This window comes from Zootoca vivipara, chromosome 2, assembly GCF_963506605.1.
Source record: "Zootoca vivipara chromosome 2, rZooViv1.1, whole genome shotgun sequence".
Classification (NCBI taxonomy): domain Eukaryota; kingdom Metazoa; phylum Chordata; class Lepidosauria; order Squamata; family Lacertidae; genus Zootoca; species Zootoca vivipara.
The window spans coordinates 8,135,004-8,159,767 of NC_083277.1; the positions used below are offsets into that span (position 1 = coordinate 8,135,004).

Sequence of the window (24,764 nt, forward strand, 5' to 3'; positions counted from 1 at the left end):
AGCAAGTAGAAAGTTATACCTGTGCGATAAATTAAGGTTAATATACAGTTTACAGAGAGAATAATTGGAAGTTAACATAAAGAAAGTGAGGGTTGTATAGAGAGAGTGATGTAATAGTTTTTGCTTTAGTATAGGTTTTGTTTTTGTTTGTCGTGTGTCTATTTATTGTGAGTCTATGCTTTTACAGAAAAAAATTAATAAAAATTATTTTTTTAAAAAATGACAAGTAAACCTATGAATGAAAATGTTGCAGTATGAAAAGCACAGCTTACTAGGTACGGTATGTGTATGTTTGTGTGTAATGAAAAAAATGGGAAGCAATCAAAAAGCATTCGCTGCTCCTTGAGAAAACATTCAGCAACTGCAAAGACCTGGGGACATTTTAAAAAGAAAGAAAGAAAGGTCACGTGATCACTCAGTCATTTCCAGGAATGGAAACTCCCAGTGGCTGAAAACTGAGAAAGCGAAACTTAACTTGTGTGAGGGAGCCATGGCTGCTGCAGGGGGTCACATCCAGCGTCTCCGTGATGAAGCTACTTGCTCCATCTGCCTGGATTACTTCAAGGATCCAGTGACCAGCCCAGAGTGTGGGCACAGCTTCTGCCGATCCTGCCTGATCGAGTGCTGGGGGGAATCGGAGGCAGAGGCTTCCTGCCCTGAATGCAGACAAAGAGTTCAGAGAAGGAGCCTCATCTCCAATCGGCAACTGGCTAACATGGTAGAATTAATCGAGAATCTCAGCGTTCAAGAGGGAAAGGGAGACGGAGGAGTCTGCAAGGAGCACAAGGAGCCCCTGAAGCTCTTCTGCAAAGTCCACGAAGCCCCCATCTGCGTGGTGTGTGACAGATCAAAGGAACATGAAAATCACAAGGTGATTCCTCTGGAGGAGGCTTTCGAGGAGTACAAGGTAGGAGATCCCTGGATCTTAGAATCATAGAATCATAGAGTTGGAAGAGACCACAAGGGCCATCCAGTCCAACCCCCTGCCAAGCAGGAAACACCATCAAAGCATTCCTGACAGATGGCTGTCAAGCCTCTGCTTAAAGACCTCCAAAGAAGGAGACTCCACCACACTCCTTGGCAGCAAATTCCACTGCCGAACAGCTCTTACTGTCAGGAAGTTCTTCCTAATGTTTAGGTGGAATTTTCTTTCTTGTAGTTTGAATCCGTTGCTCCGTGTCCGCTTCTCTGGAGCAGCAGAAAACAACCTTTCTCCCTCCTTTATATGACATCCTTTTATATATTTGAACATGGTTATCATATCACCCCTTAACCTTCTCTTCTCCAGGCTAAACATACCCAGCTCCCTAAGCCGTTCCTCATAAGGCATCGTTTCCAGGCCTTTGACCATTTTGGTTGCCCTCTTCTGGACACGTTCCAGCTTATCAGTATCCTTCTTGAACTGTGGTGCCCAGAACTGGACACAATACTCCAGGTGAGGTCTGACCAGAGCAGAATACAGTGGTACTATTACTTCCCTTGATCTAGATGCTATACTCCTATTGATGCAGCCCAGAATTGCATTGGCTTTTTTAGCTGCTGCATCACACTGCTGACTCATGTCAAGTTTGTGGTCAACCAAAACTCCTAGATCCTTTTCACATGTACTGCTCTCAAGCCAGGTGTCTCCCATCCTGTATCTGTGCCTTTCATTTTTTTTGCCCAAGTGTAGTACTTTACATTTCTCCTTGTTAAAATTCATCTTGTTTGCTTTGGCCCAGTTGTCTAATCTGTTAAGGTCATTCTGAAGTGTGATCCTGTCCTCTGGGGTGTTAGCCACCCCTCCCAACTTGGTGTCATCTGCAAACTTGCTCAGGATTCCCTCAAGCCCATCATCCAAGTCATTGATAAAGATGTTGAACAAGACTGGGCCCAAGACAGAACCCTGTGGCACCCCACTAGTCACTACTCTCCAGGATGAGGAGGAGCCATTGATGAGCACCCTTTGGGTTCGGTCAGTAAGCCAGCTACAAATCCACTGAATGGTAGCATTGTCTAGCCCACAGTTTACCAGCTTCTTTACAAGAATATCATGGGGCACCTTGTCAAAGGCCTTGCTGAAATCAAGATAGGCTACATCCACAGCGTTCCCTTCATCTACCAGGCTTGTAATTCTGTCAAAAAATGAGATCAGATTAGTCTGACATGACTTATTTTTCAGGAACCCATGCTGACTTTTAGTGATCACAGAGTTTCTTTCTAGGTGCTCACAGACTGTTTGCTTAATGATCTGCTCTAGAATCTTTCCTGGTATTGATGTCAGGCTGACTGGGCGGTAATTGTTTGGGTCCTCTCTTTTCCCCTTTTTGAAAATAGGGACAACATTTGCCCTCCTCCAGTCTGCTGGAAGGCAAATGTTGTCCCTATTTTCAAAAAGGGGAAAAGAGAGGACCCAAACAATTACCGCCCAGTCAGCCTGACATCAATACCAGGAAAGATTCTAGAGCAGATCATTAAGCAAACAGTCTGTGAGCACCTAGAAAGAAACTCTGTGATCACTAAAAGTCAGCACTAAAAGTCAGCATCTTGATGTGGAGAAATAACTGTAGATTCTTCTTGGGAGGTTTCCTTTTTAATTCTCAGGTCCAAAGTAGGCATGGCATGAATTTGTGGTTGTTTATTATGTAAAAAGCATCCAAAAGGAAGCAAGAGGGCTCCTGGGATGGCTGGGAGGAGGGAGTTGAAGTCTTTCTCTCTGCCAGGGATATCCTTGAGTAGCATCTGCAAAGACTAGGTAGAAGTCCTTAAGCAAGAGGTGACCTAACTGGGTCCCTGAGCCCCACAGAAAAAAGGTAGCTGGTCCAGGGAGCCATGGACCCAAAAAGGTTGAAAACCTCTGGACTTTTATTTCCTCCAGTAAATTACATTGCTATTACAGCAAGGCCACTGGGTGCAAGAAGCCTGTGTAATATTCATCTCCTCTCTTTGTGTCTCAATCAAACCCGAGTTTTTCTTTTCTTTTCAGGGAGAGATCTGTCACCGCCTGGAGATTCTGAGGAAAGAGAGAGAGGAAATTCTGGCCTATCAAGAAGATCTAGTCAAGAAGAGCAAAGACCTCCTTGTAGGTGTCTCTATTGTTACTAGTGAGGGAACAAGCACTTGAAGAATGTCGTCCGCACTGAGGAGGGATGGGGAAATAAGCCCATTTCAACATCTCCCCATTTCTCATTTTTCCATATCAGTCTGTGTATTAATTAATTATTCTGAAAATGAATCAGATGTTAGGGTAGCTACCTCCTTGTATAAATATTTTGATCTGTACTTTACCAGCATAAGTACATTTTTTTGTGAATATTACCTGGCTTGATCAACCTTGAAAATATCAGAGGTGTGAACTTCAAAGGAAATGCAGCTAGATTGAGTTTATTTCCCCTTGTCATTTATTATGTGAATAGGAGTCAAGGAGAAGCCTAACGACTTGTGAGCTGAGAGGGCGGAAGCAATTCAATGCAAATCCTGGTTTACCATAAATATTTCTAAAGAATTGTCTTTCTAAATGTGCGCTCTTATTCATTTTTAGGAAACTCAGGCCATTTTGAACATTTAAAGAAAACAGGGGAGCTATGGGGATGAACTCTGCACTTTGTCCTTCTCCTCCTCCTCCTCCTCCTCCTCCTCCTCTGTTTCTGTTGCCTTCCTACACCTAAATGGCTCCAGTCTAAACTGAGGGGTGTTTTATGTTCATGGATGTTCTCTAGACTCTGGTTATGCCATGCCCCAACACATGCAGGGAACATCCGTGGCTAGAAAAAGAGCTCCTTGCTTTAGGCTGTAGCTCTCTGTGAAATAGAAGTAAACAGAAACAGCTATGGAGAGGGCTTCCCCTCAAAATAAATGTTTGCCTCTTTAGCCACTGGAGGTTTCATGTCTATGAAAAATCAGAAGTGCCCTGCCTGTGGAATTCTCATCATTCTCTTCCGGATGTTTTGAAGGCTGACCATTGTCCACACTCAGATCTCCTCTTTTCTTGCAGAAATTAACAGAAATGGAGAGGCTGAAGACTGAGGAGAAGTTCAAAGAACTGCGCCAGTTCCTGGAAGAACAGGAAAAATGTCTGCTGAATCATGTGGAAGAGGTGGAGAAGGAGATTGCAGGGAGAAGGGATGAGCAGTTGGCAAAACTCTCCAGGAAACTCTCCTCTCTTGAGAAGATCATCCAGGAGATGGAGGAAAAGTGTCAGCAGCCAGCGAGTGAACTCCTGCAGGTAAGACAGTGACAGGAAAAGGCTGCCTCCTATCCTTTATGTGCCCCTTTCATGTATGCAAGGAGTTCAGGGGCTCAGATGATGGAGCCTCTAGTCAGATTTGTAATGGACAGGAAGACGCAAGAGACCTGGGATGCTTAACTCACCTGAATGCAGACTAGAGATTTTTCTGTGGTCTTGATGGAACTGGAGGTGGTTTTCTGCTCGTTGCTAGTGATTTGTCGGCAAATGCATTCCTGCTTGGCGATGCTGCCTTCCTGCCCTGTGCTGGGCTTAGCCAAAGATGCATCCAGGCCTCCTTCCAACATGAGCCAATCTCTTGACCAAGCTTCTCTTCCCGTTCCCTCCACAACTTCTGGGTTGATCACCTTCACAATGGATCCAGATTGGCCCAAAATGGTGCTCAGTCACAGTGACCAAAGAGCAAGACAGAGGGACTCATCCAGACTCCTGCTTGTACCACCCCTTTCCTCCAGGAAAACCCACTGTTTACTGCTGAATGAGAGCAAACATCAGCCAGGTTTTCTCCAGATTGATCTTTGCTTTGATGTTGCACTAAGGAGCTGGTTTCTCCAGAGGGAAAGTGGTAGGGAAAAGGCAGAACCACTTGGACCCGTGTTGTTTTATTACTCCTTTGGATTTGAAATTTGGAGACTTATGTGGAAGACAATTTGGGACAGTGCCCTGGTAGGATTATTAGGTGAGAGCTGTTTCCTAGTTCTGCTGGATCTCTCAGCGGCTTTTGACACCATCGACCATAACATCCTTCTGGACCATCTAGAGGGCTTGGGAGCTAGGGGCACTGTCATACAGTGGTTCCGCTCCTTCCTCCTGGGCCGTGTTCCGAAAGTGGTGGTGGGGGTGAGTGTTCAGACCCCTGGGCTCTCACTTGTGGGGTGTCTCGGGGCTCTGTCCTCTCCCCCATGCTTTTTAACATCTACATGCAGCCACTGGGAGATATCATCAGGGGGTTTGGGCTGGATATTCATCAGTATGCGGATGATACCAAGCTCTACCTCTCTTTCAAATCAGAACCAGTAAAGGCGGTGAAGGTCCGGAGTGCCTGGAGGCGGTTGGAGGATGGATGGCAGCTAACAGATTGAGACTGAATCCTGACAAGACAGAAGTACTGTTTGTGGGGGACAGGGGGCGGGCAGGTGTGGAGGACTCCCTGGTCCTGAATGGGGTAACTGTGCCCCTGAAAGACCAGGTGCGCAGCCTGGGAGTCATTTTGGACTCACAGCTGTTCATGGAGGCAGGTTAATTCTGTGTCCAGGGCAGCTGTTTATCAGCTCCATCTGGTACGCAGGCTGAGTCCCTACCTGCCCGCGGATTGTCTCGCCAGAGTGGTGCATGCTCTAGTTATCTCTCGCTTGGACGACTGCAATGCGCTCTATGTGGGGCTACCTTTGAAGGTGACCCAGAAACTACAACTAATCCAGAATGCGGCAGCTAGACTGGTGAGTGGGAGCGGCCGCCAAGACCACATAACACCAGTCCTGAAAGACTTACATTGGCTCCCAGTACGTTTCTGAGCACAATTCAAGTGTTGGTGTTGACCTTTAAAGCCCTAAACGGCCTCGGCCCAGTAGACCTGAAGGAGCGTCTCCACCCCCATCGTTCTGCCTGGACACCGAGGTCCAGCGCCAAGGGCCTTCTGGCGGTTCCCTCGCTACAAGAAGGCAAGTTACAGGGAACCAGGCAGAGGGCCTTCTCGGTAGTGGCACCCACCCTGTGGAATGCCCTCCCACCAGAGGTCAAAGATAACAATAATTACCAGACCTTTAGAAGGCATCTCAAGGCAGCCCTGTTTAGGGAAGCTTTTAATGTTTGATGAATTCCTGTATTTTAATATTTTGTTGGAAGCCACCCAGAGTGGCTGGGGGAACCCGGCCAGATGGGCAGGGTATAAATAATAAATTATATTATTATTATTATTATTATTATTATTATTATTATTATTATTATCCTGTAGGCTTACTTACTTCTGAATTGCACAATACAAACTGGATTAAAAGTAATAAATTAGAATCTAAGACATGAGATGGGTTGGAATCTTCTATTGAATCCAAAAACGTGAAATTCCCTTAGATGCTGGTGGATATTATAAGGATTTTAAACAAAAATTGCAAACTGATGTGGAAATGTGGAGAAATTTATATTGGAAAAATTGATAAATTGGAAAAATAAAATCTGTGGGAAACCAAAACTGTCTGCTTCCGCCATCCCTAGCCAAAACCTTGGCATGTGCCAGGCAGACTGGCATCCGAGGGCCAGGCTGTTCCTCCACTCCAGGGTCTGGGGGGTGGTGGTCTTCCTAGTGTGGCTTGTGGTGTTCAGTTAATTCCCTTCTCTTTTCCCCTCTAGGATATGAGAAGCACCTTGCAGAGGTAAGTGGATCTGGCTCATTCGCATTAGCATCCCTCCATGAGGCCGTGATGCAAGAACCTCAAATATGGCCCTACAGGGGGCTGCAGTAAAACCAAACCTCACAAAGGAAATAGTGCTAATTGAATGGGGAGAATTGGGAGGCTACAAATTCCAAAGCGGGGATCCTGTTTTTCCAGTGAGATGCTGCAGAGTGTGAGTTTGGTTTTACTTTTACTTTTGCAATGTGTATAATTTATTTTGTATTGGTCTGAATGTCCTTTTGATGAATCATTTGATTTGGTTGTGCACCTGGGGAAGATCTTGTTAAACAACAACTGCTTTTTCAGTTCCATGGCCCTCTGGTGCTATGCACCCTTAAGAGGTTTGCACTTAGCAAAAGTCCCCTTTCTGAAGCTCTGCTTCTTTGCCGCTAGTCTTCTCTGACACGATTGCAGCTGTCCAAAAGTCTTTGCCTCTGGACACAGTCCAAACATCACAGGACAAAAGTTGCAACTGCTTCTTCCAAAGCAGTGCCACCTGTTGGTTGCAGTGATCATTGAGATGATGTCACAAGTCATCTCCTTCCATTTTGGAAAGATCTCCCCCAGAACAGGCAAACAGTGCCTCCCAATGCAGAGTGTGTCTCTGTTTGCCCAGCTCAGATATTCAGAGCGGTTCATCATGGCTCTCTCTCTCTAGCATCACAGGCAGTAAAGAGAAAGAACAAAGAAAACAATAGTTCCACTTCAGGAACAACAGTACACAAACATCCTGTCTACGTCACATCCACTCTGTGGGAACAAAACACATACAGTCATATGATAAACTATAGTCCTATGACTGCAGAAAGGGGATGCACTTCCGGTCTGTCGCCATTTGCCGACCGGCAGGGGAAACCTCGGTCTCTGAGGACCCTAGCGCCCCGAGGGGGGGGGAGAGCCATGTGAGCACCGCGACTCCCCAGAGAACCCCCAGATTGAGCCTCCCGGGGATGTGGGTACCCAGCTGAGCCCCATAGAGTCCCACTCGCTGCCCGGGAAGCACCTTTTTAGGAGCTCCGAGAGCAGGCAGAGTGGGACGGAGCCTTGGATAGATTGCTTCCTCTGGGTCACGAAGCTCCGTGTTGGTGACAGTTGACAGATACCTCCAAATAAAGATTGGACTTGTAAGTAAATTTATTGGACTAATAATTGGAGAAGAGTTGGCTTTGGGAGGGGAATCTAAAAAGGAAACGGAGGTTGTCCCCCCCCCCACACACACACCGAGACAATCAAGCAGTTACAAAACATGCAGCTAAAATGCTGAAATGGGACTTGGAGATCCGCTAAAAAATTATGCTGGACTCCTTCCCTGTGGGGCAGAGCCAAGAGAAGGAGATTTGATCTTGTTGATCTCTGCAAAAATCTAAACCTGGAACGAACCCTTCGGTAACCTGGGGGCAAGAACCTGGAAACAAAGACCGGCCGCCATTGTGAAGTCACCGGTTAGGAAGTTATTTATTATTGTGAACTCTTGAACTTCTGAATTAGGTGTTGAAAGCACGGGATTCATGTTGTAAGAGGCTTTGGAAGTAAAAAGTGAAGTTGGATTTTACAGGATATGTAAAGGACCAAGTATAAATAAAAGGGTTGAAGGCAACCTGGGAAAGATCAGTCTTTGGAAATAGCAGCTCATGCCTTCCACTGTAATTTGAGAACACAAAGGATCTGGATAGACATAACAATGAGTCCTCAACTGGACAAAGACAGTATGCAACATTTGTTGGAACAAATTCAAGAGTTGATGGAGGATGTGCAGGAATATAGAAGACAGAGTTTCAAAGAAGTGATACAATTGTTTCCCCCAAAGGATACTTTGGAATTACAAGATGAGGTTCAAGATGAGCCGAAAAATTTGAAGCCTGGGCAACTTGTGAGAGAAGCTGCAAAGGACATTAGTTTTATCCAGAAGGCTCCAGCCCAAGAAAAGACTTAGGATCCTGGCCTCTCAGTGGGAGAGGGAGTCCAGATTCTGGCCAATGATATTCAGACAAAAACAAAAGATCAAAACAAGTTCTGGCTTTGGGGGGGGGGGGCAAGAAGAAGAAAGTTGGGAAAGGGAATTGGGGACAGAGAATGGAACATCAGAAGGAGAGGTGGAGAGGGGGGGCGGCTTGGAGTGGGCAAGAGATGGAGTGGGGTGAAAGATATAAGAAATTTTAAACAAGGGATGGATTAAATGGTATGAAAATGGATTGTTATAAGGAGCTGGTTGGGGTTTACAGGGAATTGTCAATCAGGGGAGGGAGGGGGGTATTAAAAATATGGGTAATAGAAAAAGAGTGAGGTTATTATATATTATAAATGGGAATATTTTTTAGGGAATTTATAGGCTAAGGGGTCTTGATAGATTGAATATTTTAAAGGGAATTTTATTGGATTTGGAATTAATTAATTATGTGATGATTTAGATAGTGGTATTAGAGGAATTTGTTAAATGGGATGGGGAAAATTGCTGAAGTTGGGATTAAAATGGACTCGGGAAGGGGAAGTCGAAGTTATGTTAAAGAATATTAGATAAGATTGAATAATTTTCTTTTCTTTTGTTCTTTTCTTTTTTGTGATTTTTCTTTTTTCTGTGTTTATAAGCTTTTTTCTTTTTTCCTCTTTGTAGGTTAAATGTTTATGTTATGATGCTATGATAAATGTTTTAAGTTTAAAATCTTCAATAAAAAATATTTTTTTAAAAAATGACTGCAGACAGGGAATGAATCTGTCAACTGATCTGTCTCATATTCTGCAAACAACTAACTCTAGAGCAGAGGTTATCTAATATATCAAAGCAAGAGATCCCTAAGTTCCAGAAACAAATATTTTGAGTTTTCTCAAGTGTCGCTAAGAGAAGACTGTTTTACTGGCACATACAACAAGGCAAAATTACTTTTTTGGAGAAATTATTGCCTTAGTTGTTTCCTTCTAGTTACGTCACTCTACAGCAAACACTCTGCTGGCCACCCCACCCTGTCCCAGGCAAACACCTGCCCCTTGGGAGGCAGCAGTTTCTCACGAGGGAGCAGGAATTGGCTGTGTTTCTGACCATATTCCGGCTGCAGTATTTAAATTTAAAGTAGACTCAGAAATTGTGGATTTGAATGGGCTGACATTGTTTTTCTTTTCACCAGTTATGAGAAAAGAGAGAGTCCAGTGAAGCCACTGGCTTTCCTTCCAGAACTGAGGAACAGGATCTTGGAAACCTGTGATCTAAATCACCTTGTGGAGCATACAATGAAACAATGGAAAGGTAATGAAAAATGGCTGCCAGGATTTCACACTGGGAATTCTATTCTTCCTTCAGAACTGAACATGCCAGGCTCTTATTGCACGGAATTGAGGAACCCCAGGAGACCTTCCTTCTCGGTGCTCCAGTCTTCATTTCCTGTCCCCTAGAATGTCCCATGTATATTGATTGTGTCACTGGAGCTTGTAAAGAAAGCCTGAAACAAAGTGCATCTGTTTTCAATTATACGGAACCTCCTTTTCCTTTTGGTTCCCAGTCTACACAATCTGGGGTTGTCCTTTTAGAGGTTCTCCTGCTCTGAATGGAGTCAAAGGGCACAATTCTGCTTGTTAACAATCTGAACAATTTGTAGAATGTTTGTGAGGAAGGGCTTCCTTTTGCATGAGCGCCCTGCCAAGCCTTCCTCATCAACCTTTGTTTCTCCTTATGTTTCACAATTTTGGTTTTAATTATTTACCCCACAACTTGCTTGGGGAAGATGTTAAGGCTGCTTCCATCTCCCCTCTTTATCCTTTTACAGGATTCCTATCGCTCTGCCTCCCCTCCAGTCCAAGAATGTAGAGCCCAATTTCTGTGACAAAGTTCAGAGACCATCAGGATTCATGCTGAATTTTTTAATTCTGCTATTTGTAAGCCTGCTTTATGATTGCTGAGTTTTAAAGCTTTAGTTATTTTCATAGATTCTTCGTATGATTTTCTTGTTTTTAATTATTTTTTTCTACAGTAGTACCTCAGTTCTTGTATTTAATCCATTTTAGGACTTGGTTTGACTCCCGAAATGGTTCGAGAACCAAGGAGTGGCTTCTGATTGGCTGAAAAAGCTTCCTACAGCCAATCAGAAACCGTGGAAGCTGTGCCAGATGTTTGGCTTCTGAAAAACAATCACTTCCGTTTTTCTATATTTCAGGAGCCGAAACGTTTAAAGGTGGTTGGTTTCTGAGGTTCCACTGTACTATTTAATAATTGTACTGTCATACCTCCTTTTACGACCACAATTGGTTCCGGGGAGCCGGTTGCTCCCCGAGTTCGTCGCTCCCCAAGGCACGCTCCTGCGCGTGTGCGACGCGCCCATAGTTTTTAATTATTTTTTTATTCAGTCATACCTCCATTCGACTCCCGAAATGGTTCGAAAACCAAGGCGTGGAATCCAATTGGCTAAAAAGCTTCCTGTAGCCAATCGGAAGCTGCGGAAGCCGAAACATTCGAGTTCAAAGGTGGTCAGCTTCTGAGGTTCCACTGTAAAAAGGGACCCCTGACTGTTAAGTCCAGTCACAAACGACTTTGGGGTTGTAGTGCTCATCTCGCTTTACTGGCCGAGGGAGCCGATGTTTGTCCTCAGGGTCATGTGGCCAGCATGACTAAGCCGCTTCTGGTGAAACCAGAGCAGCGCACAGAAACACCCTTTGCCTTCCCACCAGAGTAGTACCTATTTATCTACTTACACTTTGACGTGCTTTTGAACTACAGTGGTATCTCGGTTTACAATCACAATTGGCTCCGGAAGTCTGTACTTAAACTGAAGCGTACTTAACCTGAAGCGAACTTTCCAATTGAAAGTAATGGAAATTGGATTAATCCGTTCCAGACGGTCCACGGAGTACTTAAACTGAAGCATACTTAACCTGAAGCGAACTTTCCAATTGAAAGTAATGGAAAGTGGATTAATCCGTTCCAGATGGGTCTGTGGAGTACTCAACCTGAAGCGTACTTAACCTGAAGTGAACTTTCCCATTGAAAGTAATGGAAAGTGAATTAATCCATTCCAGATGGGTCCGCGGTGTTCGTAAACAGAGACGTTCGCAAACGGAGGCGGTTGTAAACCGAGGTATGACTGTACTAGGTTGGCAGGAGGTTCCACTGTACTATTTAATAATTGTACAGTCAAACCTTGGACCGTAATCTGCTCCAGAAGGACATTCGATTTCCAAAATGGTCAATTTCTGAGGCGTGGCTCTTGCAACACTCACTTCCAGGTTTTGATGTTTGGGTGCCAAAACGTACAGCAAAGGATGTGATTGAAAACTGAGGATGCTATGTTGTGAAGTGTTACTTTTGTATGGAGATTTATTTCAGGTGGAAGAGTGTTGCCCTTACACTTTATATCTTTTTGATTCCTCAGATGCTCTGTTATTTGGAAAAAAGCTTCAGAAAGGTAAATTGGAACGATTTCACAGGAGGGATGGGGATTGATATTTAATGGGTATTGAACCATCTATTCTGCAGAGTTTGGGACCCCCATCAATGGCATAACTCTGGGAAACAGTCCTCTAGTGGTGTTTGGGTTCTTTGTGTGTCCCATGAATGAACTGGGAGGGGGTATAAAGGCTTGGGTTGGGGGCAGAGCTTGTCCCTGCGAAGAATCTGCACACCAGACTCCTACCTATTATTCTGGTTTTCCTCTCAATTTTATAGACCTTGCTTTCTTTCGTAAATTTATCTACTGCTTGATTGTGGGGGAAAGCCTCAGACCCTTACTATATCTTACAAAAGCCCTTGTCATGAAGTAGCATAATAGTGTACTTTTATTAGGAACCTTGGTTCTTCGTAGTGCACACTGCAAATGCCGTGAAGAAGCCTGGGATTGAATCTGTGGCTGAGAAACTGTCCTTTTGCCCTTAAGGAAGGAATTTATCTCCTGTCAGCCCCCCTCCCTTTGATTTACATGCTAATTGAAGGTCTGTTACAGCTGTGAAAGGATGTTCAAGGAGAAAGGGTGTTAGAATCACGAAGGGCTGGCCTTAATTGGTTTACTGTTCCCGGCCAGGCCTGGGAAGTAAGAGGGAGTCTCTTCTCTAAGGTGACTGATATGTAAACTTAGAACATCTGGTTTAACTCTTAATGAGATGACAGAACAATACTCTGTCGGTCATCCATAGGCCCATTTGAAAGTAAAGAAGGGCATGATTGGTTTATTGACTTTGTATCCCATGTGTGATGAAACCCTTACCTTCCAAGTCCCGGACTGCAGAATCCGGGACCGGCAGACGTGTGACACCGGAAGTTGCGTCGACGTAACTTCCAGTGTCGCTTTGCCCTTCTATGGGCACCAAAAAAGGCCGCCGCCGGCTTCGAAAGTCACTTCTACGCATGTCCGGAAGTGTGTGACGCAACTTCCGGTGTCGCTCCGCCCATCTATGGGCACAAAAATGGCCGCCGCCGACACCGGAAGTCCCGTCTACGCACTTCCGGACATGCGTAGATGCGACTTTTGAAGCTGGTGGTGGCCATTTTTGGTGCCCATAGAAGGGCAAATCAGAAAGAAAATAAATGGCCGTCGGCAGGAGAAAATAACGGAGAAAAACGGGAGACGAAGTGATACAGGGGACCACCGGGAAAAGGTAAGTAAAAACGGGGTTTTCCCGGGGAAAACAGGGTACTTGGCAGCTATGGATGAAACCTTAAGACTTGTAGCTTTGAAATGTGTGAGAGAGTGAGAGCTGAGGCTGAAGTTTGCTTTGCTGAATCCCTGCTGTGCCTTACCTGAGCTAATGTAAAACCATGTGCTCTCGGGTACCTTGCCGGATGGAAATGGCATGCCTTGATATTTCCTACTATCCTTCATACGTATGTATAACTTAGTTTATACCCTTGTTGTTTTAATTGTAATATTCTCTGAGAACTGCTTAATCATCTTTGTTTAACTCTACTTTTAAATAGTTAAAATATATTTTGTCTTGGGTTTTGTCTCCTCTTGGCTGCATTGCTAAATCCTGTCCTTAACCCATTCGCACTCTACCAGGCCAACTTCTGTCTGGATTACCTTAAGAATTCAGTGGTGGCAGCGATACCGAGAGTTTTGAGCGTTCTAACCAGTGAAGTACAGGGGCGTGCGCTTGGTCCTCCCAGCGGAATTCCAGTGGCCCTCGGAGAAGGGACTGGAGGGCAGGGTAGAGACGGAAAGGCGGCCTCTAACTTCATGACAGCCCTTAAGGAAAATCCTGCTCAATCAGTACAAAGTTCTGATTCATATGTAACCTCCCTTGCATTTTTCTCTCTCTCCACACAATCTGGAGAGATTCTTTTGGAGCTTCTCGAGATTTGTTTGAATTTCCCCCTTGTGAAGTGTGTTAAAAAGGGCACCCACAAGCACTTAGTCCCTCCTCCACCTCCTGCCAGGCTGGTCTCCCAGCAGCAGAGCCAAGGCCTGATCCGCCTCTTCCTCGGAGTTTCAACCTCACCAGCCATTTCTTGTGCTTTAGCCATCCCAATCTCCTCAGAATTCCCACAGTTCTTATGAGATCAGCCCCATTCCATGAGAGACGACTCCCAATTGCACGAGACACTTGGAATTACAGGGTAAAGGTCTGCTGATTCTTCCTCTGCAATCTGGTTTGGCAGCATGCTTAGAAATTCCAATTTCGACAGCTTTTCCCCAACAGTTTACTTGGGGCAGATGTTAAATCTTCCTCCAGCCCTCCAGTTCAGATCCTCATTTCATTTGTGGATTTTGAATGATTGTATTTTGCCATTTTCTGATCTAAATGGTTTACCATTTCTGAATTCCCCATGGAATCATGGAATATAAGAGTTGGAAAGGATCCCAAGGATCATCTAGTCCAGCCCCCTGCAATACCTGTTCAGGGAGGCTTTTTAATGTTTAATAGATTATTGTGTTCTGTTTTTCTGTTGGAAGCTGCCCAGAGTGGCTGGGGAGACCCAGCGAGATGGGCGGGGTATAAATAATAAATTATTATTATTAATACAGGAATTACAGCTAAACACATTAGTTGTTTTAATTCCTTAGCCCTAGTGATCCTAATTCTTGAGAATAATCTTTTGAAGAATATTTAACATCACTTCTTAGGTCTACAGTTGTCGTCTTTGCAATTATTTGTTCTATGATTTAATATTTTGCTTGAAATAAGGAAACAACAGATGATATGTTATGGTAATGTTTTGTAAAAAGTTTTTTATTTAGCTATTGCATGAAAGCTTGTTCAGTCTGCCTTTTTGCTTCCTCAGATGTTCAGTCATTCAGAAATCTTCAGAGATTAATTTCACATGGAGACCCCAATTCACAGGAGGGGGACGACTAGTGCTTTATGGGGGGTAAAGAGTCTCTTCTGTACAACTTGACTCTAGCCCCTGCTGTTAGTACCACAAAGGCAGAGAGGGTGGACTTGAAGGTGCAGAGGGGGGAGATAAATTACCCAGAAGGATCAGACTGAGTAGGGAAGAGTTTCATTCCTGCCAAGAGTTGGGTTGCTTTTCCATGTGAACTTTTCCAGGACTGGTTTCCATGTGTCCTCTTTTTCTCAGACTAGAAAAAATTTCTAGTGCAATAGACTCAGATCTAAGGCATCTAGCCTAAATCAGAGAATCGCAAAAGTGCAGCATCTTAAGCTAGCGACATACTGTATAAAACCCTTCTCTTGTGGCTGAACTAAAAAGACACTGGCTCAGCTACAAGATCTTGGAGAAGGAGTCTGGGAGGGCAAGAGTTAACATCCCCCTGCCCTTAAGGAGACTCCATATGTACATTTTTAACAGTTTAATAAATTGTTCTGTGCATGCTTATGTTCACAAAGATGTGAACGCGAGCCCAAATACTTTCATGTGGCAAGCGAGGGAGCAATACTTATTATTATTATTATTATTATTATTATTATTATTATTATTATTATTTTGTTTAAATTAAGAACATTGCTACTAGCAGTATATCACTGCTTCGAAAGCCTAAATAGAGTAGGGGTATTTAAAATGAGTGTCGTCATAGCGATCCATGGTTAAGAGTTGTTGTTGTTGTTTAGTCGTTTAGTCGTGTCCGACTCTTCGTGACCCCATGGACCAGAGCACGCCAGGCACTCCTGTCTTCCACTGCCTCCCGCAGTTTGGTCAAACTCATGTTCATAGCTTCGAGAACACTGTCCAACCATCTCGTCCTCTGTCGTCCCCTTCTCCTAGTGCAGTGTTTCCCAACCAGTGTGCCTCCAGATGTTTTGGGACTACAACTCCCATCATTCCTGACCACTGGTCTTGCTAGCTAGGGATGATGGGAGTTGTAGTCCCAAAACATCTGGAGGCACACTGGTTGGGAAACACTGTCCTAGTGCCCTCCATCTTTCCCAACATCAGGGTCTTTTCCAGGGAGTCTTCTCTTCTCATGAGGTGGCCAAAGTATTGGAGCCTCAGCTTCACGATGGTTAAGAGTAGAAATTGGCAAATGTGTCTTCTTTTTTGCTCTTCAAAATACAGCAACTCTACACTTGCCTATCATGACTGTCTCAGCCCCTAATTGGTAACCTTTTGAGTTATTCCCCCCTTCCCCCAGGGAACTAGTCTTATGCTATATATTAAATCCAAAAGAGAAGCATGGAATAAGATAAGATAAGATATCTTTATTGTCATTGTCCCCTTGGGGAACAACGAAATTACTCGGTTGCTACATCCACTCCGATAAAGCATTCCGCATAATCCAAAATTTCAAAAACCTAATTAAAAGCAGTAAATATAATACAAAATAACAAGTAAAATAAGATGACTTCAAAGTCCAGGCTTTCCATTTAAGGCCAAAATCGCTCTAGAGAAGAAACTGTTCCTGAGACGGCTCGTTCTTGCCTGCATTGTTCTATATCTCTGTCCCGATGGCAGGAGCTGAAAGAAATGGTGACCAGGGTGCGTTGGATCTCTTGATATATCTAGTGCTTTTCTATGGCACCTGGTGGTGTAGATTTGTTCTAAGGTGGTGAGTGAGCAGCCAATAATGCTCTCTGCTGTTTTAATAATTCTGCACAGCCCTGCTCTGTCCTGGGAAGTACAGCTTCCGTACCACACACATAAACCGTACGTGAGCACGCTCTGTATGGCACAGTGATAGAAGGCAAGCAGCAGCTTTTGTGGAAGATGGTTTTTCCTTAAAATTCAGTCTCTGCTGCGCCTTCTTCACAAGCCCCCTTGTATTAACACTCCAGGACAGATCCTCCTGTAACTCAATGCCTAGAAATCTAAACGTTGTTACCCTCTCTACACAAATTCCGTCAATCAAAAGTGGCTGGACCTCGTTCTTCTGTCTCCTAAAGTCTACCACAAGCTCCTTAGTTTTCTTTGTATTTATGAGCAAGTTGTTGACTCTGCACCACTCTGTCAGCCGCTCCACCTCATCTCTATACTCCGTTTCACCCTCCTTATCAGAGATGAGCCCGATCACGGTTGTGTCATCTGCAAATTTGACAACCCTATTTCTAGGGTGGGCAGCGACACGATCATAGGTATAAAGAGTATAAAGGAGCGGACTAAGCACACATCCTTGTTGTGTTCCTGTGTTAGTCCTAAGCATGTTAGACATATAAGGGCCCAACCGAACCCTCTGGGAGCGATCTGAGAGAAATAAGCAGTCCTTTGTAAAATTGCCCTGCCACCTGCCTGTTCTTCCCTGGCGACAAGCCCTAAACTTCCAAGATGGCGGGGAGGAAGGCAAGGAGAGACCAAGTGGGTGAGAGAGATGGAGAGCAGGAATAAACAGGCTCACCACTTCCTGTGATTTTCACTTGGCCCAGAATGTGACCCCTGCAAAAGTGACATGATGCCTAAATGTGTTTTGTGTTGTATTTTTATCCTGTGAACCATCCTCAGACCTATAGATGAAGGGCAGTAGGCAAATGTGATTAAATTGTTGTTGTTGTTGTTGTTGTTGTTGTTGTTGTTGTTGTTGTTGTTGTTACTATTATTATTATTAGGGGGTCTTAATCCCCCACCCCAACCCAGAGGTCCCCAAAGGCTAATTTCCACAGATATTGTCAGAGGAAAGCAGCTTCTCTCCTCTCCTGCCTCCTCCAATTCTCCTCTTTTTCCCCTTCGCTAACACAGAAGAGATGAGTAAAAGGTTTCCTGGGTGGGTTTTCCTCTTAGAAAATGCCTGGATTGAGAGGAGGGCAGGCACAATACACACTTAATATAACAAAAGTGAAGGAAACTGATTTAAAAACAACAAGGAAGATGAGAGTCTGCAAGGAGTCTCAGTCTTGCAGGCGATGCAAAGAAATCCCATTCATCTGAAATGGAATCTGAGTTTTTCAGTTGTTTTTATTTATTTATCAGGATGTCCGTCTCTGTCTCTCTCCTGATGCTGTCTAATCTCTTTCCCTCATCTTCTTCCCAACAGCAAATGTCACTCTGGATCCAGACACAGCCCATCCTGACCTCATCCTGTCCAAGGATCGGAAAAGACTGAGAAGGGGAGACGAAAAGCAAGCCCTGCCTGACAATCCTGAGAGATTCAATGAGCAGCCTTGTGTGTTGGGACGTGAGGGATTCACAGTAGGCAGACATTTCTGGGAAGTCAATGTGGAAAGTGAGTCAGGGTGGGATGTGGGGGTTGCCAGGAAGTCTGTGAGGAGAAAGGGAATCTTCTGCCTATGTCCTGAGGAGGGGGTCTGGGCTGTGGGGAAGTGGAAAGGTGCGTACTTGGCCTCCACCTCCCCTGGTCTCACTACTCTTTATCTGAGGGAGAAGCTCAGGAGGATCCGGGTGACTCTGGATTATGGAGAGGGAGAGGTTTCTTTTTCTAACGCTGACTCAGGAGCCAAACTCTACACGTACTCAGGAGTCTCGTTCTCTGGAGAGACCCTCCTCCCTTACTTTCTTCTGTGGGGGAATAAAACCCACTTCAGTATCTCCTGAGGAGACTAAATCTGCCTCTCAGGCCCAGCATGAGTTTCTCTCCAGACCAGAGTGACCGATATAAAAAAACATTTACCCACCAAGAGCACGCTGGGCAGTTTTTCAAGGGGACCTTTGAGGGGATTCATTAGTCAAAATCAGCAGAAATAACAAAACAAAAATGGATTGTTGTTGCTTTGCATTTTCCTTCCTTTCCCCACAATTCCCTCTGCAGCTTACTTCTTAAAGAGACAGTCACACTTTTAGCTGTCCCAATAAATAATCTTTTCCTCAAATGGACTCCCTCACCTTCAATCTTGTTTTGCTTTTGAGATGTTTGATTTGGCAGAGGGCGAGACTCTTAACCCCAGGGTTGTGGGTTTGAGCCCCACATTCGGCAAATGTTTCCTGCACTGCAGGAGGTGGGATTAGATGACCCTTGGGACCCCTCACAACCCTGCAATTCCAGGATACTTTCCTCTCCCCATAAGACCTTATGCAGCTGAAAAAATCATGCATAATTGGATTAGTAGATGACTAAAAAATGAACCCCTTTACCCACGTCAGGAAGGATAGTTCCTTGCTCTGGAGACCTTAGACAGGAAGAAAATGAAAAAGAAACTGAACAGGGTGTCAGCTGCAAATGCCCTCTGCAAATACATCCTCGCAATCTCCACACATTGTCTGATTTCGATGCTGCCCATTTGGTGATATCCATGTGTAGAGTCGTCTCTTGTGTTGTTGGAAAAGAGTGTTTGTGATGACCAGCTTGTTCTCTTGACAGAACTCTATTAGCCTTTGCCCTGCTTCATTTTGAACTCCAAGGCCAAACTTGCCAGTTGTTCCTTTTATCTCTTGATTCCCTACTTTAGCATTCCAATCCCCTGTAATGAGAAGAACATCCTTCTTTGGTGTCATTTCTAGAAGGTGTTGTAGGTCTTCATAGAATTGGTCAATTTCACTTTCTTCAGCACCGGTAGTTGATGCATAAACTTGGATTACTGTGATGTTAAAAGGTCTGCCTTGGATTCGTATCGAGATCATTTTGAGATTGCATCCCATTACAGCTTTTGCCACTCTTTTGTTGACTATGAGGGCCACTCCATTTCTACTACGGGATTCTTGCCCACAGTAGTAGATATGATAGTCATCCGAACTGAATTCGCCCATTCCCTTCCATTTTAGTTCACTGATGCCCAGGATGTCGATATTTATTCTTGCCATCTCATTTTTGACCACATCCAGCTTACCATTATTCATGGTTCTTACATTCCAGGTTCCTATGCAAAAAATTTCTTTACAGCATCAGACTTTCCTTTCGCTTCCAGGCATATCCGCAACTGAGCGTCCTTTCGGCTTTGGCCCAGCCGCTTCATCAGCTCTGAATCTACTTGTACTTGTCCTCCGCTCTTCCCCAGTAGCATGTTGGACGCCTTCTGACCTGAGGGGCTCATCTTCCAGCGTCATAACTTTTATATACCTGTTGTCTTTGTCCATGGAGTTTTCTTGGCAGGGATACTGGAGTGGCTTGCCAATTCCTTCTCCAGGTGGATCACGTTTGGTCAAAACATAACTTCTCCAAGTTATTTAAGCCCCTTCGCCCCGACAAGGCAGTGATCCATGAAGGATCCATAGAACTGAGCAAATGCCATTATTCCATGAGGTTGCAAAGCAGAGAGAGTTAGAAACCAATAGGGGTTATTCTATCACTGTGGCTCAGAGCTGCCTTGGACTCTTCTGCAACTGTCACCTAGTAACAGTCACTCCATCAAGCTCCCTGCACTGTTTCTACCTGAACTGTCATTATAACTTTAAGAACTAGTACCTGAGCTTGTTCCTTTCCTTCTCCTTCCCCATTCCCCTTTCCTTTTATGTCTCCTATTTTAGCTTGTTTTTCGTTGATCTTTGAAACCATTCTTATTTCCTCACAAACAGATGCCTATGTTCAAAGAAAGTGGTTTGAGAAGCACATTCACACTAATGTGGGACTTGAACCCGTGATCCTGTGATTAAGAGCCTTATGTTCTACCGTCTCAGGAAAAGCTTCCTGTCTAAAATCCTGGAGAGCTGCTACTAGTCATTGTTGACCACACTGAACTAGGTGGATGATGATGATGATGATGATGATTTATTTATACCTGGGCAGCGTGGGCCTAAACAGGGCGGACCACTTTGGCAATGCTGAAAGCGTCTGTTTCAATCTGAAGTTACTTTCCAGCATCCTAAAATGAATTAAGTTAGAATTAGCAACCAGACTTTTAGGAGTTCTCTTCACGGAATCGGGTCCCGTTTGCTAAATTAGAACTCCCATCCATTTAGGGCAGAGGCAAATTTTCTAGAATTCAAAAATGACAAGGAAGCCTTTGAATGAAAATGTTACAGTATGAATACCACAACTTACTAGGTATGTGTGTTTTTGTGTCTAATGAAAAACATGCGAAGCAGTCAAAAAGCATTCGCTGCTCCTTAAGAAAACATTCAGCAACTGTAAAGACGTGAGGACATATTTTTTTTAAGATAAAGATCACGTGATCACTGTTTACAGGTAGGTAGCTGTGTTGGTCTGCTGTAGTCGAAACAAAATAAAAAAAAATCCTTCCAGCAGCACCTTAGAGACCAACTAAGTTTGTCACTGGTATCAGCTTTTGTGTGCATGCACACTTCTTCAGATACACTGAAACAGAAGTCACCAGACCCTTATATATAGTGAGAGGGTGGGGAGGGGCATTACTCAGAAGGGTGGTGGGAATGGGTGATTGGCTGATAGGTGTGGTGAACCTGTTGAGGACTGTTAACTGCAATTGGTCTTACAAGGAAAAAGCAAGAGGTGAGGTGGCTAAAAATAGCTCTATCACTGAGACATTTCCAGGAAAGGAAGATCCCAGTGGCTGAAAACTGAGAAAGCGAAACTGAACTCGGGTCTTCAGCAAGAAGGAGCCATGGCTGCTGGTGGGGGTCACATCCAGCGTCTCCGTGATGAAGTCACTTGCTCCATCTGCCTGGATTTCTTCAAGGATCCAGTGATCATCCAGTGTGGGCACAACTTCTGCCGGTCCTGCCTGATCCGGTACTGGGGGGAATCGGAGGCAGAGGCTTCCTGCCCTCAGTGCAGACAAAGAGTCCAGAGAAGGAGCCTCATCTCCAATCTGCAACTGGCTAACATGGTAGAAATAGCCAAGAATCCCATCCTTCAAGAGGGAAAGAAGGAAGGAGGGGGGAAAGGGAGAGTCGGTGTGGAAGAGGATTTCAAGGTAGGAGATCCCTTGATCTTGAGGGGGGAAATAGCTGTGGATTCTTCTTGGGAGGTTTTCTTTTAATTCTCAGGTCCAAAGCAGGCATGGCATGAATTAGTGGTGGTTTCTTATGCAAAAAGCAGACCAGGGGGAGCCTGAGGGCTCCTGGGATGACTGAGAGGAGGGAAACAAAATAAAAAATTCCTTCCAGTAGCACCTTAGAGACCAACTAAGTTTGTCATTGGTATGAGCTTCCGTGTGCATCCACACTTCTTCAGATACACTGAAACAGAAGTCACCAGACCCTTATATATAGTGAGAGGGTGGGGAGGGGTATTACTCAGAAGGGTGGTGGGAATGGGTGATTGGCTGATAGGTGGGGAAAACCTGTTGACGACTCTTAAGGACTGCAATTGGTCTTATAGGAAAAAGCAAGGGGTGAGATGGCTAAAAATAGCTTTATATTGTACTGTATAATGAGATAGGGAGGAGAGGAGGGAGTTGAAGTCTTTCTCTCTGCCAAGGGGACGAAGGGATCTCCCTTGATATCCCTGAGTAGCATCTGCAAAGACTAGGTGGAAGTCGGTAAGCAAGGGGTGACCCAACTGGGATCCTGAGCCCCACAGGGGTGCTGCAGAAAATAAGGTAGCTGGTGCAGGTTGTCATGGACCCAAAAAGGTTGAAAACCTATGGACTTTTATTTCCTCCAGTAAATTACTTTGCTATTATAGCAAGGCCACTGGTCGCAAGAAGCCATCATACTGATATTTATCATTTACTGATATTTCAATATTTCAGACTGATATTTCATTCATCTTGTCTCTGTGTCTTAATCAAACCTGAGTTTTCCCTTTTCTCTTTAGGGACCGATCTGTAGCTGCCCTCAGAAAGGTAAATATCCAGGGGTGGAATAATTCCACAGGAGGGATGGGGACTGATATTTCATGGGTGTTGAACTGTCTATTATGCAGAGTTTGGGACCCCCATCAATGGCGTAACTCTGGGTAACAGTCCTCTAGTGGTGTTTGGGTTCTTTGTATGTCTCATGAATGAACAGGGTGTGGGAATTCAGTTCCACCTTAAGGTACAGGCATGTAGCTGTTGTATGTCACATGTCTGTCTGTGCACTTCCATTGTATATTGCTTTTGCTTTTGCTCTGCTGTGCTGATGAAGAAGGAGAGGACATGTTTTTCTCTCTCCTGAGATATGCTTAATAAACGCCTGTAAATATGCCAACACGTGTTTCTCTTTCTCTGTGGCCGCACAAGCTACGTGAACTCTGCAACAGCGTGCCTAGGTTCTCCGAGTCTAGGTCGATATCTCTAACTGCACTGGAGGGTGAGATACCTGGCAGGCCGGCCGGAAGGACATGGGAGCCCTGGCTCTCCATGGTGTTTGTGAACACTGGGAGGGGGTTTGAAGGCTTGGGTTGGGGGCAGAGCTTGACCCTGTGAAGAACCTGCACACCAGACTGACTTCCACTCCTTTGTTTTCCCTCCACACAATCTGGAGAGGTTCTTTTGGGGCTTCTCGAGATTTGCTTGGAATTCCCATTGTGAAATGTGTTAAAAAGGGCACCCGCAAGCACCCAGTCCCTCCTCCACTTTCTGCCCAGGCTGGTCTCCCAGGAGCAGAGTCAAGGCCTGAGCCGCCTCTTCCTCAGTTTCAACCTCACCAGCCATTTCTCATGCTTCAGCCATCCCAATCTCCTCAGAGTTCCCACAGTTCTTAGGAGATCAGCCCCATTCCATGAGGGACGACTCCCAATTGCACAAGACATAGCTGCCAAGTACCCCGTATTCCCTGGGAAACCCCCATTTTTCCTTACCATTTCCCGGCGGTCTCCCGTTTGAGCTCCTCTCCCGTAAATCTCCCTTAAATCCGCTCCTGCCAGCAGCCACTTTTCTGGTGCCGGTTTGCCCATCTATGGGCACCAGAAAATGGCCGTCGCTGGCGCCGGAAATAGTTTCTACGCATGCCCAGCGGCCATCTTAGGGGTGGCCGCATGGCGGTGGCCATCTTGGAGGTGGCCGCATGGCCACCCCTAAGATGGCCGTCACCATGCGACCCCCCCCAATATGGCCGCCGGACAATTTCCGGTGCAACTTCCGGTTCCGCTGCTGCTGCTGATCCCGTAGTTTTCGTGGGAGACTTGGCAGGTATGGCACAAGACCCTTGGAATTACAGGGTTAAAGCTCTGCTGATCCTTCCTCTGCAATCTGGTTTGTCAGTGTTATAAGCAAAAATCTGCCCTTATTCCCTTATGGGGTACATAAGAGCCCTTATTCGGTTCTCCATTGGTCGGAGAATATAACAGGGGCTAACCAGAGAATTTTGAGAAGCAAAGCCTTTATTTTTGCTTTTGCAACAGGGTCCTTCCTCTCACGCAGGAGAACAAGGAAGGAACCCCAAACAAAGGTGTCCTGCCCTTAAATAGAAATTTGAAATTGGTTTCAGCCCACCCCACAGAAGCATCACCCATACATCACAGAAGGGGTGTAGCCCCAGACCGCCCTCCCTAAATTCATCATAGATACATAAATGAAAGGGGAGGTCTGGTGGCAGTAACCTGAGCATCCTGGACCCTGCCCCCTGCCCCAAAAACCTAATCAAGTGAAACAAAACAGATATTTACATTTTCCCTGTTTCACAGCCAAGTTAATCACACCCTTTTGTCTGGCATTCAGGTATCAGGATGCCAGGGATTATCACTTTAATTCCTGAGACAATGAGAAGGTTTTCCCCACCCCTCTTCTTCCTTGCAGAGGAACACCTGGTCAGAGAGAGTCAAAATGGTGTCAGTCAGGCCTGTCTTCCTGTGCTGCTTCAGACATGTGTCTGTACATTCATGTACATGTTTATGAACAATATATATAAAAATGTAAAAAAGGTGAAACTGTGGACTCTAATGTTCTCGGTAACCGCTTGACCGATTACCCTGGAATTTGGACACAACGGTCCATGCCACTACCCGAATGTTTGCACAACCTCGGATTCCTCACATCTCATACCTGCACAGGTAAAAACCTGCTTTTCCACAAACTAAAACAGCTCCCTCAAGTGGCATTATTACCACAGCTCC

The 24,764-nt window shown here is 45.0% G+C and overlaps 1 protein-coding gene across 1 annotated transcript; it reads left to right on the top strand.

The window, feature by feature from the left end:
* Positions 1-231: 231 nt before the first annotated feature.
* LOC132591575 (zinc finger protein RFP-like) lies at positions 232-23,656 on the top strand. Its single transcript, XM_060270783.1, has 7 exons — positions 232-907; positions 2,966-3,061; positions 3,974-4,204; positions 6,572-6,594; positions 9,735-9,853; positions 11,970-12,002; positions 17,952-23,656. Exons 1-7 carry the CDS (start codon positions 491-493, stop codon positions 18,467-18,469), a joined length of 1,437 nt encoding a protein of 478 aa, XP_060126766.1. The 5' UTR covers positions 232-490; the 3' UTR covers positions 18,470-23,656.
* The last annotated feature ends 1,108 nt before the right edge of the window (positions 23,657-24,764 follow it).